The 24,694-nt window shown below is 44.6% G+C and overlaps 1 protein-coding gene and 1 non-coding gene across 12 annotated transcripts in view; both read right to left on the bottom strand.

Annotated features, from left to right (window-relative positions):
• FRMD4A (FERM domain containing 4A) overlaps nt 1-24,694 on the bottom strand; it is a 682,989-nt gene that overhangs the window by 325,537 nt on the left and 332,758 nt on the right. For 5 of the 11 annotated variants that reach the window (XM_074405008.1, XM_074405011.1, XM_039478548.2 and 2 more), the window contains exon 1: nt 8,719-9,145. The exons of the other annotated variants lie outside the window; for them this stretch is intronic. In XM_074405008.1, the coding sequence (XP_074261109.1) occupies nt 8,719-8,862 (144 nt within the window). In that variant the 5' untranslated portion in view covers nt 8,863-9,145. Of the gene's footprint in view, nt 1-8,718; nt 9,146-24,694 lie in introns of those variants that run through there. 11 annotated transcript variants of the gene reach the window in all.
• Nucleotides 14,441-14,505, bottom strand: LOC120367663 (small nucleolar RNA SNORD78). The gene has a single exon (XR_005581987.1). It is a non-coding gene; the product is annotated as a small nucleolar RNA SNORD78 (small nucleolar RNA).

The raw sequence follows: 24,694 nt of genomic DNA, 5'->3' as shown, positions 1-24,694 counted from the left end.
AGAAAGTACTGTTGCAAAAGACAGGGTGAGTGAAATTGAAGCACACCGGGAGAAATGCAAACACATCTTCCTGTATTGACAGGCAGCAGCGGCCTTAATGAATGCCAGAAAAAAACTAAAACAAACAAATGTGCAGACTTGACAACAAAATTTAATAAATTTGCTAATTGTTCTTCCTTGGTGCAAGCCTCTTTTTTTTTTTTTTCTGTAACCACACATGTTATAGATCTTCAGAGCAAAGGACTAGCCCACACCATATGTAGGCACTAAATAATACTCCGGGTATCACTCTTTACAACATACATCGCCGTAACGAAATGATGAAAGGGAAACAGCAAAAATAGCAAATTGAGAATCAAAGCCCAACTTTCCACATGTGGAAACGTTTGGTTGGGTCATGGCAGAATCCATCAGTCCCAGCTTGGTTGTATGAGTAGTTTGCGAAGATAAAAATGAATCATTGAAAACCCAATCTCATTTTAGAGGAATGGTTCTTCATGAGGAGAATGGATCATTGATGTCACTCTAACTAATCATGCACAGTTGACAGAGATGCATTTTCAAAATAATTATTATAGAAGTTCTCGGTTTCAGAAGCATATTTTCTACAAGGAAGAACACATACAAAATGTTCTACGTAATTACAAACCCTATTCCAGGTTGATAGGTGATGTCATATATTAGCTCACTTGTTTTTCTTACAGTGTGTGGGAAATTTAGTATCTATAGGTCATTGCAGGTCTGGCTCTGTGGTCTCCAGACAGCCAGTGTTAGAGCGTTAGGTTAGACCTGCCATGCACATTAGGAAAAGGACTCTCCCCAAATTCCTAACACTTGGATGGTCACTCTAGCCACTGGTCCATATTTCCTTTCTAGAAGCAGCAGTGAGGAGTGAACCACGGATAATCTTAAAACCATGTAACAGTCAAGGGCATTCATGCTTGAAGGAAGCAGGGATGTGCCTGTGACTCTCAACATAGCTGTCCCAGAATCAGGGAGAGGAAAAGACCAAGCATGTTGTCTTGTCGGTGCATTGTCAACAGGCATTAGAAAACAAAAAACAGAAACAAAGTCCGCAACTCTGATGAAGGATGCAGTTTCTACAAATAGACCACCAACAACAACAACAACAACAACAACAACAACAACAACAACCCAGAAAGAACCAAATACAGCCCCCCTCCCTGCTAACAAACGAATGACATTCAACTTAAAAAGAAAGATGTAAAACGGGTTTACATATGCCATACATATGTGTTTTACTTCTTTGGGGCCAGAAGCAATTTATGGTTAAGTCAATAATTCGGACTGTTGGTCTTAGTTCATTTGTTTTTCTTATAGTTTTACTGCATAGCCAGGAGCGGTGTGGAGCTGGAGGTGGGATGGGGGTGAGTGGGAGGCAACAGGGAAGACAGAGGTCGATTTGTCTTGTCGTGAAACTAACGAAGCTTAAACTTCAGGGTTCCTCATCTCATGGGATCTCTTCCAAGTCTCTGGATGGTTCCTAGCAAGATGTTAATATATTCATTGTTTGTAAAAGTGAGATATTTTAATTGTCATCAGTTATGACTAATGCCTCTTTCTTTTCTTATTTTATTTTTATTTTTTAGATGGAGTCTCACTCTGTCACCAGGCTGGAGTGCAGTGTCGCCATCTCAGCTCACTGCAACCTCTGCCTCCTGGGTTCAAGCGATTCTTCCCATCTCAGCCTCCTGAGTAGCTGGGACTACAGGTGCATGCCACCATGCCCAGCTAATTTTTTTGTTTTTAGTAGAGATGAGGTTTGACCATGTTGGCCAGAATGATTTCGACCTCTTTAACTTGTGATCTGTCTGCCTCAGCCTCCCAAAGTGCTGGGATTACAGGCATGAGTCACCTCGCCTGTGACTAATGCCTCTTTCCATGTTGATTTCTCCTCTGTTAAATTTCATCTTTTGCTCAGGCAACATTGGAATGACCATTGGGCTTTTTTTTTTTTTTTAAATTCAGCTAAGGGGAAGAACAGTCATGATACATTCCATTTGGGAAACAGGGATATATTAGAGGTCCACAGACACTGCCAAGTTATGGCAGGCTGCACCAGCGTAGAAATGGCTTCTAGCAAGCATCCTCACCCCTAAGCGCTGACTCCCCCACCTTGTTCATGAAGGACTAGAGGTCTTATCAAGATGTGGCTGTGTCTTATGGCACCAGGCGGGGAAGGTATGTGGCTAGCAAAAGAGAAAGAAAGTTTAAAATTCAAAGAAACCTATCTGTGGAGGAATCTTCCAATCATCAGACTGACAGGATGGTAAGCAGAGAGTTCCATTCTCATACCTCCTGGTCACACGTGGAAGTGTTCCCACTGTCAGGAGTAAATTTAACATATGGTATACACAATTACAAAAGCATCATATAATGTTTTCTTTATCGAAGAAACTAGAATATAACTGGATTTTCCTGGAATCTTTGTGTATAGAGGGCACCTGCCTGTGATCTCAACAGGATGTTCTGCAATAGATCATATAAAAAAGAAACCTGCAAGAAGTCTTCCCAAATTCTGCAATGATTCTAAAAATCTGCATAATATTTCCAATGACAAGTTATGAATCGGAAAGAACCCTTTCCTTCTTTCAGCAATGAAAGGACAAATTTTGATCAGCCATACCACGGGAAAGACAGACTTAACTTTCTCTTCTCCCTTTGTAGCAAATGTTACAAAGTCATTATCTCGCAAAAAAGAGATCAAAGAGTAGGCAACCAAAATAGGTAGGAAGAATAGGATAACAGGGATGTTGGTTGGTTAATTAATAAACGCACATTCCTTTTCTGAATTTTGTGATGCTTCCGATAGTTGTCAGCTTTCTTACATTTGTAACTTGTGATTTTCCTTTCACATCTAAGTTTGTATATATTTTTTTTTTTTTAGGCGGAGTTTTGCTCTTGTTGCCCAGACTGGAGAGCAGTGGTGCAATCTCTGCTCACTGCGACCTCCACCTCCCGGGTTCAAGCAATTCTCCTGCCTCAGCCTCCCTAGTAGCTGGAATTACAGGTGCCCACCACCACGCTGGCTACTTTTTTTTGTATTTTTAGTAGAGACAGGGTTTCACTATGTTGGCCAGGCTGGTCTCGAACTCCTGACCTCAGGTGATCTGCCCCTCTTGGCTTCCCAAAGTGTAAGTTGGTATAATTTTTAATGATTTTCCTTTTAAGTCTCCCCCACCCCCAATTATATTAAGTTGGTGCAAAAGTAATTGTGATTGTTGCCAGCAATTAACAGTAATGGCAAAAACCGCAATTACTTTTGCCCTAACCTAATAGAAGCTGCAGACTCTACCATTAACCTTGGTTTGGGAGGGTAACCTGATAAAGTCATTCAAAAGTCCCAGCTGAGAAGAGATTGAGGAGGTACAGGGAGCTGCCACTCACCCACAGCCATGGTGCTGGGAGTGAGATGGAAATCTGGACATCAGGGAAGTCTTTCTCCAGGGCTGGGCTAAGTGCAGCTAAGCGAAGGGCATTGCGGTGCTGAGTAATACCTCAGACCTGCTCCCTGCTTCTGAGTATGACCGGCAGTGATCACATTCTTTCTTGAGATAACGAAAACAGAAGTCAGCCGGGCGTGGTGGCTCACACCTGTCATCCCAGCACTTTGGGAGGCCAAGGGAGGTGGATCTTGAGGTCAAGAGATCAAGACCACCCTGGCCAACATGGTGAAACCCCATCTCTACTAAAAATACAAAAATTAGCTGGGCGTGGTGGGCAAACCTGTAGTCCCAGCTACCAGGGAGGCTGAGGCAGGAGAGCTGCTTGAACCCGGGAGGCAGAGGTTGCAGTGAGCCGAGATCGTGCCACTGAACTCCAGCCTGGCAAGAAAGCGAGACTCTGTCTCAAAACAAAACAAAACAAAACAAAAAAAGGAGAAGTCATTATACAAAAAAAACAAAAAAACAAAAAAACAAAAAACTTGCACAGGCATGTTTATAGTAGCACAATTTGCAATTGCAAAAATGTGAAATCAACCCAAATGCCCATCAATCAATGAGTGGATAAAGAAACCATGGTATAGACATACGATGGAATATTAATTAGCCATAAAAAGAATGAATGAATGGCATTCACAGCCACCTCAATGAGGTTGGAGACTTACTATTCTAAGTGAAGTAACTTGGGAATGGAAAACCAAACATTGCATGTTCTCACTTATAAGTGGAAGCTAAGCTATGAGGATGCAAAAGTATAAGAATGATACAATGGCCTTTGGGGACCCGAGGAAAGGGTGGGAAGGGGGTGAAGGATAAAAGACTACACATCGGGTGCAGTGTATACTGCCTGGGTGATGGTTGCACCAAAATCTCACAACTCACTGCTGAAGAACTTACTCATGTAACCAAACACCACCTGTTCCCCAATCACCTATGGAAATAAGAAAACAAAACAAAACAAAACAACGTCCAGCTAAGCTGGATTGGATGCCTCGGATGTGCCAAGCCGTGGGCTTAACTTGAATGAGCTGAGTCAATCCTCAGGGTCATCTCGACAAATCATTGCCACGACCTCATTTGTGAGGTGCCACGTGCTACTTTTGTCCTGTGTTATTGGTTCCTGCTAATATCAGGAATCACATCTTAAGGATACAGACTGCATAGGCCGAGCGCAGTAGCCCACAGCTGTAATCCCAGCACTTTGGGAGAATGTGGTAGGTAGATGGCTTAAGCTCAGGAGTTTGAGACCAGTTTGAACAACATGGGAAAAACCCAACTCTACAAAAAATGCAAAAATTAGCTGGGCATGGTGGTGCATGCCTGGTCCCAACTACTTGGGAGGCTGAGGTAGAAGATCCCTAGCGCCTGGGAGGTCGAGGCTGCAGCGAGCCATGACTACACCACTGCACTTCAGCCTGGGTGACAGAGCAAGACCCTGTCTCAAAAACAAAAAAACAAAAAGAATACAGATCATTTGTCTAAGAGGTAGATTTCCAGAAAGATTACAGATCACCAGGCCCTATCCTCAAATGATCTTATTAAGTCTAAGGGCGGGGGGGTTATGACATTTTATACATATTTAGAGCGCTCGCCCCCCGCCCCCAGTGATTCTGATGCTGTCTTTTACTATGTGCAGAATGAGGCCCCTTCAGCTCAGTGGCTCCAGCTGGACTGCACGTTAGAATAAAAAACCTTTGCACCATTGCAACACCTAAGCCTCAGTACAACTAAATCACAACCACTGAGAGTCAGGACTGAGTATGGGTGTTTTTAAAAAAGTTCCGGCTGGGTGCAGTGGCTCACACTTGTAATCCCAGCACGTTGGGAGGCCTAGGTGGCTGATCACGAGGTCAAGAGTTCAAGACCAGCTTGACCAAAATGGTGAAACCCGGTCTCTACTAAAAACACAAAAATTAGCTGGGCATGGTGGCACCCGCCTGTAATCCCAGCTACTCAGGAGGCTGAGGCAGGAGAATCACTGGAACCTGGGGCAGAGGTTGCAGTGAGCCGACATTTTGCCACTGCACTCCAGCCTGGATGACTGAGTGACTCCGTCTCAAAAAAAAGAGTTCCCCAGATGTACGAAAAATATAGCTTAAACAAAATACATGAAAATGGCCATTAATCACCATATCACTAACAAATAAATATACTCTCAATGAGTCTTTCATGAGATATTAAAAAAAGCAAAAATACAACATTTCAACAAAAACAACATTTCACACTTGTATTGTTTTCCAGTCTTCGTGACACAGACACTTTCACATCCATCACTTACTTAATCACCACACCGCTACGAAGCTGTTAGCCCCATTCTGTAACGGAGAAAGCAAAGGGAATAGCCTTTGTTTTTGGCTCTTTCCTGTGAGGCGATGAAGAGTGGGAGAGGGCCCATGTATTACTGCAGATGTGCCTTTAAAACAGTCCTGCCCGGCAGTAGGAAGGAGTGCTGGAGCAGGGAAACGCTGTCCATGGGCTGGAAATCTTGGAACTCCTGCAGACCACCCCGGCCCGGCCCAGCTGCCTCGCTCCGGCTGCTTCTTCTTTTCCCAGCCCCCTCGACCTGGCTCTGTAGGCTGCTAACCTGTTCTTGTTCACCGAGCTTCCCACATTGGTGAATTGGTTCAAACTTGCCATCCCGACTGCCTTCCAGGCCCACCTGTGGGGATTACCTTCCAGCTGCCTGGGTTGGACATATATGCCCCCATGGGCCTGGCTTGGCCAGAGACCACAGACAAGCATGAGGTGTGGTTAGCTTTTGAGTCCCAACAGCCCACAACAGGGCCAGGCACATAACTACTGCTCAGGACCTGTCTGCGGGCTTGAACGGAGTCATGCTGGAGCAGGAATGTATTCTTTTTCCAGGCCTGGTGGCCTGTCATTCAGCACTCTCTTCAGTGGTGTTAATCCTGAAAAAGGCCCCTGAGCAGGGCTAGCCCACCCTGCTTAGTAGATTTATAAGACAAACAGTGCCAGGTGTGGTAGCTGGCACCTGTAATCCTGGCATTTTGGGAGGCCAAGACAGGAGGATCGCTGGAGGACAGGAGTTCAAAACTAGCCCGGCCAACATAGTGAGATCCCTCTCTCTACAAAAAAATTTTAATTAGCTGGGCATAGTGGAGTGGTCCTAGCTACTTAGGAGGCTGAGATGAGAGGATCACCTGAGCCCAGGGAGGTTGAGACTGGAATGAGTCATGACTGCAGCACTGCACTCCAGCCTGGGTGACAGAGCAAGACCCTGTTCCACCCCCCACCCCCAAAAAAGAAAGGAGATGAAAAGAAAGTGAGAGGTAGAGGCCAGGAACCACCGCTTCAAAACTCATTTGTAATCACTGGAAGAACAGAATCGTCATGACTAAGTAATTAACCCCAAATACCCAGCTCAGGGACTTTTGAGTGTAAATCACGGGTTTCAGAAAAGCTTCAAATGGACAAACCAGCCATATTACTGCTTGAATCTCCCAGCTGGGGATTTTTTTTCCCCCCAGGAGTCTTTCAGATTCACAACTTGTCATGGGAAATCTTATGTAAATTTTTCAGATGCTTGTCAAATTTGGAAGGATTTCTCTGAAACTTTCTTATATATGATATGTGACAGACATACTTGCTGTTTAAAGTAAAGCTTTTAGATACGTGCCCTTCAAGCACAGGAATTCTAGAAAAGTCTTCAGAAGCTGTGTAAGGGGTCTTCCCCCTGCCTGCCCTGGGGCAGGTGAAGAAGCAGGAGGAAGGGTCCTGGGGAGCTGTGCCCGTCTGTGAAATCAATGCGAAACCCTTATGCACATCTTCCAAGGAGACTCTCTTTCCTCAAAGTCCAGACATTCCAGGAGGAGGGGTGAAGGGGGGGGGATGGGTGGCTACACAGTCCCTAGTTGTTTAGCCAGTGCATTTTATTAAGGGATTATAGGCCACCAAATTGCACCTAAATATACAAAGGCCAGCTGCGCATGCTGGGTTCCAAGTATTGTCACGAGCTAGCTCACAGAGAGAGGGCCAAACCACTCAAGTCGGCTTAATGAAATAAACTGGGTTACAAACCCCCGTAAAAGGGAGGAAAAACAAGCGACACCCCCTCAAGAGCCAGGCCAAGGGACGATCTTTCACCTGCCATGCTGCCTGCACCCCCCACTCCTCCCACAATCTGGATCCTCTCAGGCAGGGCTGGGGATGTCAGGACGGAAGTCTCCGTGGCCAGCAGGGATGTGTCTTAATGCCACCAAACTGGACAAGGCAGACATACTTGTCTGCCCTTTTTGAAGTGCTCCGCACCCCCAGTTAACTGACTCAGAAGTGCCACTCTCCTGCAGGAACATCTCTCTCTTTTTCTCATATTTGGGTTGAGAGGGGTGTGTCTGAATCCAGAGGCCACTATGTAAAGGAAAGGAGGTTCAGTACTGGTGCCTGGGGATCTTCCCGCTTTGCCTCCTGTCCCACACGCCACAGTCCCCTTACCAGCTTGTCACCACCCCAACACACAGGTGCACACACATGGGCACACTCATATACACATGCATGCACACATGCACACACACGCATACATAATACCCACACATAAACATGCACACATACATGCACACACACACATACACACTCGCATGCACACACACACATAATACCCCCATACATGCACACATATACACTCGCATGCACACACACACATACGTAATACCCCCCACATGTACACATACACACTCACATGCACACACACATACATAATACCCCCCCACATGTACACATACATACTCACATGCACACACACACATACACATACATACTCGCATGCACACACATGCATGCACATGCACACACTGCATGTTTGCAGAGCTTGATAAATCATCCATTGTGAGAAGAGCATAGACTCATGGAAAAAACATTCTCTGCCTTTGCAGTCAGGAAAACTTTGGTTGAAATCATCAGGCTCTGTCTGGCTGACTTTGAGCAACTTACATTCCTCTCTGAGTTTCAATAATCTCATCTCAAAATGGTGACAATAATAATCAAAATGGTAACATAGGCACTTCCTCGATCTGGTGGCTTTGAAAGCCGAATTAAATTGGGTTTCCTGTGCTCTGTACGCATTGCACCGTATGGCACGCATGGCACTTGGAAGAGGAGGCTCTGTTCATGTGAACTGCCGCAGGTAACATGCTTCAGAGTCCCGAACACATGTGACAGCAGCTCAAGCCCCATTTCCCAACATTCACCACCACTTTCCCATGCTGCAAAGAAATGTACCAGGAGCTTCCGGTCCCACCTGATAGACGGCCCTGGAGATGCACCATGGTTTTAGCATCAGCTGCAGAACTCGAAGGTTCCCCGCTTGGCAGGTCCTCAGCGCCCGGCAAGTCAGGTTCCAGCTCCACGGCAGGTCCTCAGAGCTAAGCAGCCCAGCGGCCATGCCAGCCCCAGAATCTGCTGCCACCCCTCTGGTCCCTGGCCCCACATCCAGAGCTGTGTTCTTTTAGTGACACAAAGTGCCAATGTCAGTGAGATTTAATCAGGCAAGGAAAAAATGCTGTCCAAATAACTCTGATTCCTCTGGCTCTCCTCCCCCTACCTACCCTCACCACCCTCACTAATCCTCAGAGACTGCTTTCCTTCAAGGATAAGCAAAAGGCTCCTAACTCCCTCCTAAAATGTTTTCTCCCTGTCTCTGGGGACTCACCAGGGACAAGGTAAAAATAAACTTCAGTGCTTGGATAACGGCACATCCTTGTTTCTCAGTGGACTGAGGCTGGCTTTTCAGCAGATCAAACGGAACTTAGGGAAGACCTCAGACCCAGAAGCATCACCGAGTGCCGGGATCCCCTCCAGGGTAAGAAAGCTAAGAGCAGAGAGCTGCAGCCTTCCCTGCCAACATTCCCCAGACATTCCATCTATGTTCTTAACTCTTTACGACTTGGAGAACCCACGAGTTTCCACACAGTCAAGCAAAAAGTCCCATTCTGTAGCAGCATTGGAGAAATTGCTATTTCCGTGGGCAATTTGTAAAAACCCAGGCATTTTCTTTGGAAGCCTCCCAAGTTTAGGCTGGGATTGAAACGGCTGTAAAGAATACTTATCTGATGAATTTCATATCAACATCCAAGATTTGGAGGAATGCAGGGAAAAGGAGGTAAAGTCAACCTATCCTGTCTTTCTCCCCATGATGGGTTACTTCCTATAAATGGTCTTGCTGTTTTATTACGCGTTGGGTAAGCTACAGGTAGAGCTTAACCCGAGAAAAGTCACTTTATAATTAAATGAGTTATAACTCTTGGAATTTCATACGTTGGTTGGATTGTTGATTATTTTAGAAGGGCATCTGCATCCTACTTCAATAAATTATATGCCAAAGGGGTGACAGCCCATAGCTCAAAGGGAAAGAAGGGAGAGGAGGGAATGCAGCCACAACCTAGTTGTACAATTAAGAGAAAGAGCACGTTTAATTTTTAATATCATTTTGATTGCCTAGTCCTGAAATACCATGGTAAGTTACGACGTATGTTTGCCTTCTCCACATTTGCTTATTTCTTATCTGTCTCTTGGACCCTAACCTTTAATACCATCAGAAAATAAGAAACGTAAAATCTACTAATCTACTGGAGTGTCATGGAGTCCTATGTAACCACAGTTTGCATTGGGCTCTGTCATTTCCTGTGTGGCCTCAGACAAATTAATTAACTCCTCTGACTTATTTCTTGATCTGTTGGATGGAAATAATGCCTACCTCACTAGGTGGTTGTGAGGATTACATGAGGTGACATACTGAAAGTGGATAATAAAGAGCATGGCATGTGGCTGATATTATTCCCCCCACCGTCTTATCATGATCTGGTAATTCAAGGACACTATCCACCACTGATAATATGGAACTCTTAGCATAAAAATTTGTGTGTCTCTTAAATTATGTTCTTTTATTACCTTTTCTCCTTTTGCTATGGATTTATGCATTGATTTGTTTAATTAATATAGGATAGCTTCTATTTGTTTATTTTTGGAGGAGTCTCTCTATGCTGCCCAGACTGATCTCAAGCTCCTGGCCTCCTGTGATCCTCCTGTCTCAGCGTCCCAAAGTGCTGGGATTACAGGCATGAGCTACCTCACCTGGCCCATTTTAATTCAAACCCTTTTCTGGATAGTTTTATCATTTTTCCATGAATAACGGCTCTAGGGCAAAACACAATGCATATTTTATTACTGTATACTACTCCTTTATTTTTATACCCCGGTAATGAAAAGCAAATGGGTACTACAGAATCTTCCCTTTCTACAAACATCCCATCACCAGAAAGTTTTATCTAAGAGGGAAGGGAAGGGAGGGGAGGGGAGGGGAGGAAGTAGGACGACAGGAAAAGAAGAAGAAAGAAAGGAAGGCAGGGAGGGAGAGTGAAAGGGAGGGAGAGAGAATAAGAAATTAAATTAAAAGCCGGGCGCGGTGGCTCAAGCCTGTAATCCCAGCACTTTGGGAGGCCGAGGCGGGTGGATCACGAGGTCAAGAGATCGAGACCATCCTGGTCAACATGGTGAAACCCCGTCTCTACTAAAAATACAAAAAATTAGCTGGGCATGGTGGCGCATGCCTGTAATCCCAGCTACTCAGGAGGCTGAGGCAGGAGAATTGCCTGAACCCAGGAGGCGGAGGTTGCGGTGAGCCGAGATCGCGCCATTGCACTCCAGCCTGGGTAACAAGAGCAAAACTCCATCTCAAAAAAAAAAAAAAAAAAAAAGAAAGAAATTAAATTGAAAAACCAACAGTATGCAGAAAATGATGCTTCCATTAACATTAGCTAACTGCGTCGGTATTTTCATGAAAAAACAAATGCAAGATCTATCACAGTTAGCTTCAGCGTGTGTGCCCTGAACGCATGCTCTCCATCCTCTGGGGATTTGGGCTGTAAACCAGACTCTTATCTGAAGTATATAATTATGGGGTAGATAGGGACAGTTCTAAAGGCATTGTTTTATTCTATGATTAAATAATGTGACTTTAAAAATTAAAAACGTTAAATACATATTTACTTTATGGTCTGGGAATCTTTAAGTATAAAGGTGCCATAATAAGCTCTTTTTTAAAAAATGACTGAATATAAACAAGAATTCCTGAGAACAGCAAGACCTACTCAAGCTTCCCTGAAATCTTTACCATTTGTGGGGATGGGTGGCATTCTTTGGGTGGTCTCGCTCTGGAGTCTGGAATTGGAGCCCGGTGACACCAGCAGTCTTTGCGCCCCCGGAAACTCGGGGTGATGGTGCTGTTGAAGGATGCTGCCGGATTTTGCTGGCCCTGTATCTCCAATCACCTACATGATTCTGCTCTAGCCTTTACTGATTGATCGATTGACTGATTGAGGCAGATTCTTGCTCTGTCACCCAGGCTGGAGTGCAGTGGTGCGATCTTGGCTCGTTGCAACCTCTGCCTCCCAGGTTCAAGTGATTCTCCAGCTTCAAGTCTCCCAAGTAGCTGGGATTACAGGTGCCCATCACCATGCACAGCTAATTTTTGTATTTTTAGTAGAGGTGGGGTTTCACCTGTCGGCCAGGCTGGTCTCAAACTCCTGACCTCAGGTGATTCACCTACCTTGCTCTCCCTAAGTGCTGGGATTATAGGTGTGAGTCACTGTGGCTGGCACTGCCCTAGCCTTTAAATCACTAATTCAGAGAGTCACAGCACAGCTCCCCAGATGGCCTCTGAGAGGCTATGCATGCAAGTGGCATGGCTGTCACTGACCACAATGCCCTTGCTTTTCAAAGGGATTTAGAAACCTCAGAGCAATTCACTATATGTGTGTGTGTGTCCGTGTGAGTGCATGACTGTGTCTATGTGTGTCTGAGTATGCATGTACATGTCTCTCAGTCTCTCTGTGTGTGTATCTATGTGTGCTCATGTGTGTCTGTGTGTGTGTGTGTGCCTGGCTCTGAGAGTCTCTATGTATATGCCTGTGTGTGTGTCTACTGTGTGTCTGCGTGTCCGTCTTGGTGAGTCTCTGTGTCTGTGTGTATGTCTATGATATGTTCATGTGTGTGTGTATGTATGCATGTACCTATCTCTGAGTCTCTATGCATGTGTCTGTGTCTGTGTGTATGTGTGTGTCTACTGTATCTGTCTTTGTCTCTATGTGTGTGTCTGTGCATACGTGTGTCTCTTGTGTCTATGTGTGTGTCTGTGGGTCTGTTATATGTCTGCATGTGTCATTGTGTGTCTTGTGTGTGTGTGTCTATATATCTGTGTGTCTGTGTGGGTCACTGTATCTGTGTGTCTGTCTCTGTGAATCTCTATGTATATGTCTGTCTCCTGTGTTTCTATGTGTGTGTACACACCTTCTTCTTACGGAGGGGGAAGTCCCAGCATAGAGGGTGCAATCAGCTGGCCAGGCCACCTGAACACTGTGACAAAGCTGGAGTAAGACACCAGGGCTCACCAGGCGAACACGTGACCTGGACTGGTCTAACTCCAACTCCTCTTCATCACTTTCCTTATTCTTTTCTCGAGAATTATAGAAAATAAGCATCTTCTGGGCAATGTACCACTTAGTTGATCACAAAACTTAAAAAGTAATGGATGAGGACAGAGTGACCTCTTGGTGTCTAAAGGGTGGGAACGCCATGTTTGACACCAGGATGACAGAATGAAAGTCACCGGCTCACCCCTCCTTCCATGAGATTTTAGCTACTATTTGGGGTGAAAAGAGTCAAGTACTGAGTTGGCTGGCCAGATACGGTGAGTTGCTGAGTGCCTATTATAAGCCCTGGGGAAACATCCGAAGTAGAAGCTGAGGTCTTGGTCCTGAGATTGCACACTGGGGAAGGGAACTAAGGCTGGGAGCTCAAACTCAGCGGCTGACCTGGGACGGAGGCAGGTGTGGCTGGTGCCAGGAGTTCACTAAGCAGAAGAGGAGCTGGGACCTTGCATGGCAGAGCTGACTGCCAGGCACTGACACCCAGCCCCTCGTCCCGCAGCTCCCACCTCCGTCCCACTGGTTAATCATCTTCCCTATCTCTGCTTTTCTGTGTTTTCCATCCCTGCTCCCAGACCCTCATTCACTGCTTTTGTAAAGACAGAGGAATTTTTTTTTTTAAAGCAACAAATGCCTTTGCCTGGCTCTGGGGATGTTTTACAACATAATTACTGCCTTGAAAAGGAATTGGAGAAACCATGTTGTAAGTCATGCATAGTGCAATTATGAAAGAATTTGCAAATACATAAATACGCAGAAAACAGCGCACACATGGAGAAGTATATTTATAGCAACCAAATAAATGTGTTCAGAAGTGCAATCTCATGTAACCCATCTTAATTGTTCAGGGGTTATTTATTTATAAAATGTTGGCCATAAGATTGGTTGAAGAACTCCTATCTCAGGTCAAAGTCAGCTGCTAGTACAAGCAGCATTTTAAAAAAGGTTCTCTTGGATGCATTTTGTTATCTTTTACTGATCTGATCCGAAGGTAAAGGACAATTTCTCCACTAGCAAAGCCCAGTACATAGGAGGCCCAATATCAAGAAACTTTAAGGAATTAAGGCCTTGGCATAAACCAGATCTGTTCTTTTGGAAGAAAAAAAGATGATCAATAGGCGATTTATTCCAAAGTGAGGCTGAGAAGGTGAAAGGAAAATAAATAAATCCGCAAGAGTGAGAGGGAAAGGCAGAGGCACACTCAGAAATGCCCATCAGCTGTATTTTCTAGTTTTATAGAAAGCAGATTTCTTTTGTGCTTGGTGTGCAGTGAGCAGGCATCCTCTACTTCTGTGTCACGTAAGGACTTTTCCAGGTCTTAACTACTAATCTGTGTTTTAATTCCACATTCCTTTCCTGCCTTCCGACACAGGACTCAAACTGAGGTTGAAATTTGCTGCACGTTTCTTTCCCTTATTCCACTGAAAGCCACAAAGCAGTCTCCACGTGTAATCAAAATGCTGGGCGGGGGTTATGTTGGAAGCTTTGTTCTTTAAATGAACGTGGCCCATCACTCTGTCAGCGCTCTTTCTTTCTTTTTAATTCAGTGTTAACTTTGTCTACAGGATCATTTCAGGTTAGACATTTGATCAACATCATTACGCATCAGTGCCCTTAAAAACGTAAAAATACCTTGCTGAGATATAACTGATATACCATACACTTCAGTCATTTAAAATGTACAAGTCAGTGGTTTCTCGGTTTCATGATAGGATTGTACAACCATTGCCACAATCTAATATGAGAACGTTTTCATCCCCCCAAAAGAAAACCCCATACTCATTAGCTGTGATTGTCATCCCCATCTCTCCTCACTCCCCCTAGCTACTGGCAGCCTTTTATCTCCTTTCTGTCTCCACAGATTTGCCTATTTTGGACGTTTTATATGGGGTCTTTGTGGCTGACTTTTTTCACTCAGCCACATTTGTAGCATGTGCTACAAATTTCATTCATCCATTTGTAACTTGCCAATGCATTTTTTTTCTTTGCTAAATAATATTTGATTGTGTGGACAGATCATATTTTGTTTATCCGTGCATCAGTTGACGGACATTTGGGTTGTGCCCACTCTCTGGCTATTATGAATGATGCTGCATAAACACCTGTGTAAGCATTTTTGCAAGGAGTATGTTTTTCGTGTCTCTTGGGCACATACCTAGGAGTGGAATTGCTGGGTCAGATGGTCACTCTATGTTGAACCATTTGAGGAGCTGACAGGCAGTTTTCCAAAGCACCTGTACCATTTTACAATTTCACTAGCAGTGTGTGAAGGTTCCAATTTCTCTACCTCCTTGCCAATCTTGGTTCTGATTACAGTCATCCTAGTGAGTGTAAAGTGGTTTTTGGCTTTCTAGCATTCTTGGTTTTCTAGCTGGATCCCATGATGTGGCCTTTGGGTAGGATAGGGTGGAGGCAGCAACAGAAAGGGCGGTTTCTAGGGGCCTGAACTGTTGTCCCCCATGCTTTAGCTCCCAGTGGGCTGCTGCAGATGGAATCTGGGGGAAAGAGGCTGGGGTACAGAAGAGCCTGGAATGTTCTCTTCCTCTCTCAACAGCTCTTCCATACCACCTTCTTCTGCTCCTGGCTCTCTCACACCCACCATGGAGGCAAAGGTCCACATATTTTTGGAAGTTACCATTTGTCATTTTCTAATCCGGGTTGCAGTTCGTTGGAAAAAAAGGATATTTAGAAATAGCACTGGTATGGTTAAGTGAGTGGATGATATGCAAAACCCAAACCCAAACAGTCTTCAAATCCCAAGGCGCTTCAGGACTGCTCACTAACACATTTAATCCCATATTTGGGTCTGGAAAATGTCCCAGCTCCAACCAAGAGTCATCATGGCGTCATCATTTCTCAACCTGAGAACCCAAAAAGCCCATTTATATAAATGCTAGGAAACTCACTAGGTTCATTTTGGGGACTGGAGAATAATCTTTAAAAAATGCTTTGCTGTGTATATAAAAATATTTTGGGTCCCTGGGAAAGTACAGGAGAGGCAGGAGCTGCCCTCTGGCTTAAGTACTCCCGAGCAGCAAGCCAAGATCTATGTTTAGAAATATCCCCCCCCCCAAGCTCCACACATGATTATATAAGAGATCCTATGGCCATAAAAGTGATATCATCTATCAATTACCCATTAGGAAAGTAAGCTACCATATGCATACCAGGCCCCAGCAGAAATAAAATCAGAGCTGCCTGAATTAAATCAGTTCAGGCCAGGAATCGGAAATTAAATGTCCGCAGACCCTCTTTTCTTAATCTCTGGTTATTTGGTTTCCATGAAATTCATCCTTTCCCAAGGAGGATTTTTGAGTACGTACTTCACAAGCATGTGTGTGTAATCAAGGCCTTATGTGAAAAATACATACTTTGTTTTGTTTAGGGGTTACACACACTCAAAAGAGCAATGGTCTGGGGCCTGGTGGGAACGAAGTTGTAAAGCAGAGGTCCCGTTCATAACAAAAGGGGATCTGCTTGCTTGAGAAAGGGGTCTCAAGCTTGAGAAGGGGAGGTGGTCCTAGAGTCACTTCCTTTACTCAGAGGAAGATTAAGCTGAGTGAACGCTCATAGGAGAGTTCTTTGGGAGATGATTAACACTTCCTTTCCAAAGAGGAATTGAGAAGAGGTTAGAAAATGTGTGTCTGGAAGCTGGGAAGAGGTTGGAGGATTGCTTAGTGAGGAGAAAGTCAATGTCTCTTTCAGATATAAAGGAGGTTGAGTAGAATTTTTAAAAGGTAAATAGACCTAAGAACACTTTGTGTGTGTGTGTTTTTTTTTTTTTTTTGAGACGGAGTTTCACTCTTGTTACCCAGGCTGGAGTGCAATGGTGTGATCTCGGCTCACCGCAACCTCCGTCTCCTGGGTTCAGGCAATTCTCCTGCCTCAGCCTCCTGAGTAGCTGGGATTACAGGCACGTGCCACCATGCCCAGCTATATTTTTGTATTTTTAGTAGAGATGGGGTTTCACCATGTTGACCAGGATGGTCTCGATCTCTTGACCTCGTGATCCACCCGCCTCGGCCTCCCAGCGTGCTGGGATTACGGGCTTGAGCCACCACGCCTGGCCAGAACACTTTGTTTTAACCTATAACTTAAATTCCTTTGAACTCTTGATTCGGGGGTATTCTGTTGTTTATAATAGCTATTAGAAGGGTTTTCAGTTTTTAATGTACTACTTACTTCTCATAAAGTCTCTTTTCTCTCTAAAACTCATCTTTCTGAATTAGCAGCCTTCCTTTTTAAAAAAATCTCGAGTGTCTCGAGTGTAATAGGAAGGTAATGAGTACGGAATGAATGAAACTACCTATGTTCTGTGAAAGCACAGGCTGTGGCTTAGAAATCTTAGGGGGCCTTGCCTACGTGAAATCCACCCTGGTGCAGGTGAAACTCTCTAACAGGCATCGTTCTTATGTTGGCTTCTCAAGAGCAGGCCTATGAGCACCCCATCCCCTTTCTTACTTGGAAATGAAAACCACACTCACCATGGCATAGACAATACTGGGGACCTGATGAATGGGAATGGAGAGGCTGCATTAATATAAGTGGAGTCAACGTTCATCCCTGCTCAGGGCGGATACAATTTTGGCAAGCAACGATTTTTGGAAGCCATTTTCTAGACTGCGTTTTTCTCTTGCTTCCTTAGAATGCTTTTCTCCAGGGGAAAAAGAAAGCAGAGGTGTAAATGATATCTGGCCATTTGAGGAGCCCAGCTGGGAGGCTCTCTGCTGAACACAGCACTGTCTCTCCCCAGGGCTCAGTCCCACAGTGTCAGAGTCCAGAGATTGGGACTCCAACAAGCACTTCGCATTCCAACATGACTGGTAAAAAAATAAACAAACAAACAAAAAACCCCCAAAAAACTATTTATTCTAGTCTATCACATTTTCTATATTTCCTACATAAATCTTGATCACTCTATAAATGATTCATTAAAATTAAAAATATAGGCTGGGTACAGCAGTGTATGCTGGTAATCCCAATGCTTTGGGAGGCTGAGGCAGGAAGATCACTTGAGGTCAGGAGTTCGAGACCAGCCTGGGCAACAGAGAAAGACCCTCATGTCCACAAAAATAAAAAAAAAATTAGCTGGGGGCCTAAGTCCCAGCTACTTGGGAAGCTGAGGTGGGAGCATTGCTTGACCCTGGAGTTGGAGGCTACAGTGAGCTATGATTGCACCACTGCACTCCAGCCTGGGCAACAGAGCGAGACTCTGTCTCTAAAAATCAAATCAAATAAAATCTAATCAAAAATTTAAAAATTAAATTTAAAAAATTGTTATTTTAACAAAAATCTTCTCATGAAATCACACTTAAACCAACAATAATAGAAAAATCCAACACAAATTAAACAAAACAGAAAGCTGCCATGAATGACCTGTCTTGAGTTGGTCAATGGAGATTGGATCAGTCAATGAATCAGGCTTGTATTCAAACTCAAAGTAAGAAAAAAATGTATCCTTTGATATATGCAAAATCAGGCCTGTTTTAGGATAATCTTGTTAATTTAGTGGGTTGCCTAGACTACTGCTGACGAATTTAGGCTGTCCTTTCTCATGAAGACCTCTTAAAGATAAAATGTGCATTTTGAGCTCTGCTTCTTGGAACCATTTAAATGAGCCTACGTGCAGGTGATGTGGCGTGTTCTTGGTCTGTGTTTGACTGAGGATGGTAGGTATGGGTTATGATTTGGTAACCAAGCTTGGAAAACCAAGAACTATAATGGGTTGGAGGTCCAGGGAAGTTGTGGAAGTCAGCACCGTCACACAGGCAACCAGAATCATCCAGAATTTAAAGATAGGTCAAGGTGAATCAATTTAAAACAGTCAGTCAAAGTATCTGTTAATAATGAATCCAGAGTTTAGGTCGACTAGGAGGACTAGGCATGCTGACAGCAAAGAGACCGACAGGTAGATGAAAAGACCGACAGGAGACAGTGTGGCGATTCCTCAAGGACCTAAAAACAGAAATCCCATTTGACCCAGCAATCCCATTACTGGGTATATATCCAAAGGATTATAAATCATTCTACTACAAGGACACGTGCACACGAATGTTCATTGCAGCACTGTTTACAATAGCAAAGACCTGGAACCAACCCAAATGCCCAACGATGATAGACTGGATAGGGAAAATGTGGTACATATACACCATGGAATATTATGCAGCCATCAAAAACGATGAGTTCACGTCCTTTATAGGGACATGGATGAACCTGGAAACCATCATTCTCAGCAAACTGACACAAGAGCAGAAAATCAAACACCGTATATTCTCGCTCATAGGCGGGTGTTGAACAATGAGAACACATGGACACAGGGAGGGGAGCACTACACACTGGGGTCCGTTGGGGGGACATGGGGGAGGGGCGGGGGGTGGGGAGGTGGGAAGAGATAGCATGGGGAGAAATGACAGATACAGGTGAGGGGACGGAAGGCAGCAAAGCACACTGCCATGTGTGTACCTATGCAACAATCTTGCATGTTCATCACATGTACCCCAAAACCTAAAATGCAATAAAAAAAAAAAAAAGAAAAGACCGACAGGTTGATGGTGGACATCACACTTAAGGGAGGCCAAAGCAGGTTGCAGGCTGCTCCACTTCCCTGTGCCAGGGATTTTCTGTCCTTCCTGTGAGGGCAGGGGTCAAGCTCCCCGTGGGGCTCCAGTGACGTGCCAGTAGAAGCGGGTAGGTGTGCAAGTGAGGAGAAAGTGAGGCCAGGTTATCCGCCAGGTTATATGTATTGGGGCTCAGAAAATGTTACCCAAAAATGAAGGCCTTAGAAGCAGCTCTCTCTGACCTTTTCTCATCTCTGGCCCTCCCGTCTCTGGCCCCTTATCCTCCCTCAAACCTAGCCATACAAACTAGAATCCCTCTTCCCCAGGGCAGTTTCTAGGGACCAGAACCTCTTTTCCCAAAGCCAGCCATAAAGCCTAAAAATATCACTTTAAATTTCCCCTTTTACAGCTTTCTATGTAAAAACTAGCCACAAAGAAATTCTCAACTGGGCATAGTGGTTCACGCCTATAATCCCAGCACTTTGGGAGGCCAAGGCAGGAGGATCACTTGAGCCCAAGAGTTTGAGTCCACCCTGGGCAACACAGGAAGATCCCATCTCTACAAAAAAAAAAAAAAAAAAAAAAAAAAATCAGCTGAGAATGGTTGCACATGCCTGCAATCCCAACACTTAGAGAGGCTGAGGTAGGTAGGAGACTCACTTGAGCCCAGGAGGTCGAGGCTACAGTGAGCTGTGGTTGTGCCACTATACTCCAGCCTGGGTGACAGAGTGAGAACCCATCTCACAAGAAAGAAAATAAAAGAAAAAAGAAAAGAGAGAAGAGAAGAGAGAAGAGAAAAGGAAAGAAAAGGAGGGAAGGGAAGGGAGGGGAAGTGAGGGGAGGGGAGGGGAAGGGAAGGGGAGGGGAAGGGGAGGGGGAGGGGAGGGGGAGGGGAGGGGGAGGGGAGGGGGAGGGGAGGGGAGGGGAGTGAGGAAGGGCTCATGGCAACTGCCATCCTTGGGTTCAAGCGATTCTCGATTCTCCTGCCTCAGTATCCCACGTAGCTGGGACTATAGGTGCATGCCACTATACCTGGCTAATTTTTGTATTTTTAGTAGAGATGGGGTTTCACCATGTCGGCCAGGCTGGCCGCCAATTTCTGACAGAGGCCAAGTGGCCCGTATAAGTGAAATATTTTCTTAACCTAAGGCTCAAGATGTTCTTGAATTTGCAAGCAATCCTATTCCTCATTTGCAGTAAAGCAAAGTTCATCTTTCCCTGAGCCGAGGCAACCATGAAATTGGCAAGCCAGGAGAAGCCAGGAAATGACCAATGGAAAGAAGGACAATGCCCTTTAACGCTTCAAGAGGAAAAAAAAAAAAAAGTAATTACATCCTCCTAGGCTATGAAGGTATTGAAAATCTATAAGGACAATGAGCTTACACTTGATTGTTGGATTCATTATAAAAAACAGAATAATTTTTTTTTTTTCTTTTTCCAGAAAAACGTATCTGGGTAGTATAATTTGATGTAAATTATACTAAAATATAATTCCCTAGAGAGGAAGGAAATTGGCTCAAAGCATTGGTTATTTCCCTCTTGCTGCAGGAACAAAGGTGGTGATTTAAAATTCATAGACCAGTAGATGCCCAGCAGCTGAGAGCTGCCTGTTAGTGTTTCTTAATAAACTTGGGGTCCGACGTGGTGGCTCATGTCTGGTCTGTAATCCCAGCACTTTGGGAGGTCGAGGTGGGCAGATCACCCGAGGTCAGAAGTTCAAGACCAACCTGGCCAACATGGTGAAACCCTGTTTCTACTAAAAATACATACACACATGAATGAAGCAGGCTGGCAGCTCTTCACACCAGCAGCTGGGAGGGATGAGGAGGTGCAATCTGGCAGGACCCCACCAGCTAGCTCCAAACAAAGCCCCTCCCCAGTCCCTCTGTCCTGACACTGTAGCTTTGGTCATCTCTGTTGTCTAGAATTGTGAGTTTCTAGGGCCTGCCTGGATCCTGCACAATGACTGCAGGCCTCCTTTCACGGGCATAGACATTACAGCCAGCGTGGCAACCCTCTCCCACCGGGGCCCTCCCTTCCTGTGGTCCCAGGTTGTCAGCCCCAGCTGCCCACGGGGGTCCCCTGGGAAGTTTTAGGAAAAGCTTTTCCCTGCATCCCCCACTAGGGATTCTGATTGTACTGGTCTTGGGGAGGGACTTGGTATTATTATTTTTGAGAAGCATCTTAGGGTTTCTAGGGCACAGCCATGGAGAAGAATCACTGCTGTAGATTCCTAGACCATGAGGTCTCGCTGGCTTGCAGATGAATTCTTCAGTTCATGATGGAACCTAAGGGTCTAGGTCAGTCGTTCTTCTACCTGTATCAGAATCACCTGCATTTCAGACAGGTTCCCAGGACAGGCTGATGTTCTGACTGTGGGAACATACTTTGAGAGCCATAGATCCAGGCCCATGATCAACCTTAATTCTTGGATTTAGGGCTATTGAAAGAAATAGAAGCAAGTCGTGTCCGTCACGGTACTTAACGTTTACAGCTTCCTATCTTCACGTGGCTTCAAAAGATCTGCCACTTTACCTCTGAACTATCACGGGATAGAAACTCCAGCAGAGCAACCGGCCCATGGAACGGGTTAATAAATGATCCTTTCCCCATACGTAGAATGGAAAATTGACACTTAAGAACCTTCCACCCAACTTTTTCCCACCCCTCCCCAGAAAAAAAATTAAATAGTGAAAAGAAATATTCTGTTTAAAGTAATAAGATGTCTCTTTCCACCATGAGGGCTCACTTACAGAGTTGAAAAGCCTGACTATTAGTAGCATGCATTTATTTCTACATTAAAGTAGCTTCTTAATGACATGGTATTTCAGTACTGGAGTTTGCCCAATGTCAGGAAAGAAGCAAACAAACCAAGTCCCTGATCACTCCCTCCTTTGTCTCCGATGGGCAACCAGAATAGTCAGAGGTTGTAATCTGCAGCCAGCAGAGGGTATTTCGACTCTTTTTAGAAATGAGCGACTCATCTGTGAGTCATCTACTCATCCACCTCTCTTCCCCGACCACAAGGAAACACACTCACTTTTCTTTATCTCAGTGCACAAAGAACACAAATGTTGCTGATCCTGAGACTCAACTTCCTGTGATTAAAGAGGACATCCTACAATTTAACAGAACAAGATTTTTAAGCAAAGCAGAAAGTCTAATAACTTCAGAGTTTGCTTCCCACCTACAATTAACTAGGTCACAGCTGTAAAGGAAGAGAAAAAATAAATCACTCCAAACCAGGAGCACTTAAAGTCATCTGCGGCCAAAAAATAAACACTTCAGTTTTTCTTTTTTAAAAGAGGGGACTGTCAATCTAACAGAAACAAGCACATTTGATATATGCTAGAAGAAAAAAAAAATCTGATCAGATAGTAGGCAAAGGCAGTATCTCAGGCCCACTAATTTATAGTTATACAAAACAGAGAAGGAGTGAAAATAATGTACTTCATATCTAAAGGCTGCAATACACCTTTAATTCACGCAAAGCACATCTTTAGTATTCTACACAACCCATAAAGTCTCCCATTGGTCATGCAGGAGTTACGGAGTTTTTAAGGCCCAGGACTGCTCAGGTCTGTAGGACTTCCAAATTTGGCAAACATAAAATTCTCACAGTGGACTCTCTGACCTTGGTAGGATATCAGAGAGGGAGAGATCCCTTCAGAGTGGATTGTATTTTTTTTTTTTTTTTTTTGAGACGGAGTTTCGCTCTTGTTACCCAGGCTGGAGTGCAATGGCGCGATCTCGGCTCACCGCAACCTCTGCCTCCTGGGTTCAGGCAATTCTCCTGCCTCAGCCTCCTGAGTAGCTGGGATTACAGGCACGCGCCACCATGCCCAGCTCATTTTTTGTATTTTTAGTAGAGATGGGGTTTCACCATGTTGACCAGGATGGTCTCGATCTCTCGACCTCGTGATCCACCCGCCTCGGCCTCCCAAAGTGCTGGGATTACAAGCTTGAGCCACCGCGCCCGGCCGGATTGTATTTTTCAGTATCCCCAGTATCCCAGAAAGGAATGCTTTCAAACAGGGACATTTCAATGTGTTTAGTCCCTTTCTTTCTCTCCTACGATCCCCTGCACCAGGGGGAATTTTGCTTCTCTTTGAGTGGGTTGTACAGTCACTACTAATTTTGTTTAAATGTTTGCATAAAATATGTCATGGTAAAGATGGATGGATGGATGGATGAATAGACAGATATCTACATACACACACAGATAGATGAATGGAAGGGTAGATGGATGAATTGACGGATAGGTACCAATAAATGATAGATAGACAGATCTCAGTAGATGAACAGATGAACAGAGAGATAGATGGATGGAGAGGCAGATCTCCATATAAATTTCTATAGAGATCCATCTGCCTGCCTATCTATCTACCTATCTATCTATCTACCTATCTATCTACCTATCTGAAACAAAGATGAAAAAGAAAAATAACCTACGTGCATGCACGTCCCAGAGGACACTTTAGAGCCTTGACCTCGAAGTGCCCTTTATGGACTCCAGTGTCAGCAGCTGCGGGGGAACTTGGAGGACTGCAGACCTCATCCACACTTGACAAGACCCCCAGGCAATTCCATTATAAATTGACGTTAGAGAAGCCGGGATTTAGAACAGTAATTTTCAATAACATTTTTTTTGATCATTTATGGAAATCTTTTCCCAAATGAAATATTTGATGGGGACATAAGAAATATCTTAGAAACGGAACTCTGGTTGACCAGGGGCAAGGGGGTGTCAGTCTTCCCGCCCCCTAGTGGCACCTACCACCCCACCCTGCGTCTTAGCGATAGTGGCTTCTGCTTCTGAGTTGCTTCTGAGTGGATACCAGGGGTCCCTGGTGCTTTTGATTATGTTGTATCCTAACACCTACCAGCCCAGAGGCTACCACATTGGTTTTTCTGAACTAAGAAGCTCTGGCACATTATGGTTGCTCAGGTAACACCAGATGATCATGAATAAATGATTTTAAAGTAAGAATACATGGACAGATGTATTCTTACATCAGATGTTGCAGAGATGGGCATCAGAGGAGAAATGGAAGAAAGCAGGGAGACAGCCTACTGATGGTGAGAGGAAGACAAGACAGAGGGCAGACAGATGGGAGTGCTCCTTAGGTAAGAGTTGCCAGATAAAATACAGGACACCCAGTTGCATTTGAATTTCAGATAAACTCCATGGGACATGCATAAAGAACGATTCGTTGTTTATTAAAATTCGCTGTAA

The sequence above is a fragment of the Saimiri boliviensis genome, chromosome 8 (assembly GCF_048565385.1).
Source record: "Saimiri boliviensis isolate mSaiBol1 chromosome 8, mSaiBol1.pri, whole genome shotgun sequence".
In the NCBI taxonomy this organism is placed as follows: domain Eukaryota; kingdom Metazoa; phylum Chordata; class Mammalia; order Primates; family Cebidae; genus Saimiri; species Saimiri boliviensis.
This window is presented reverse-complemented; position numbering and strand designations above follow the sequence as displayed.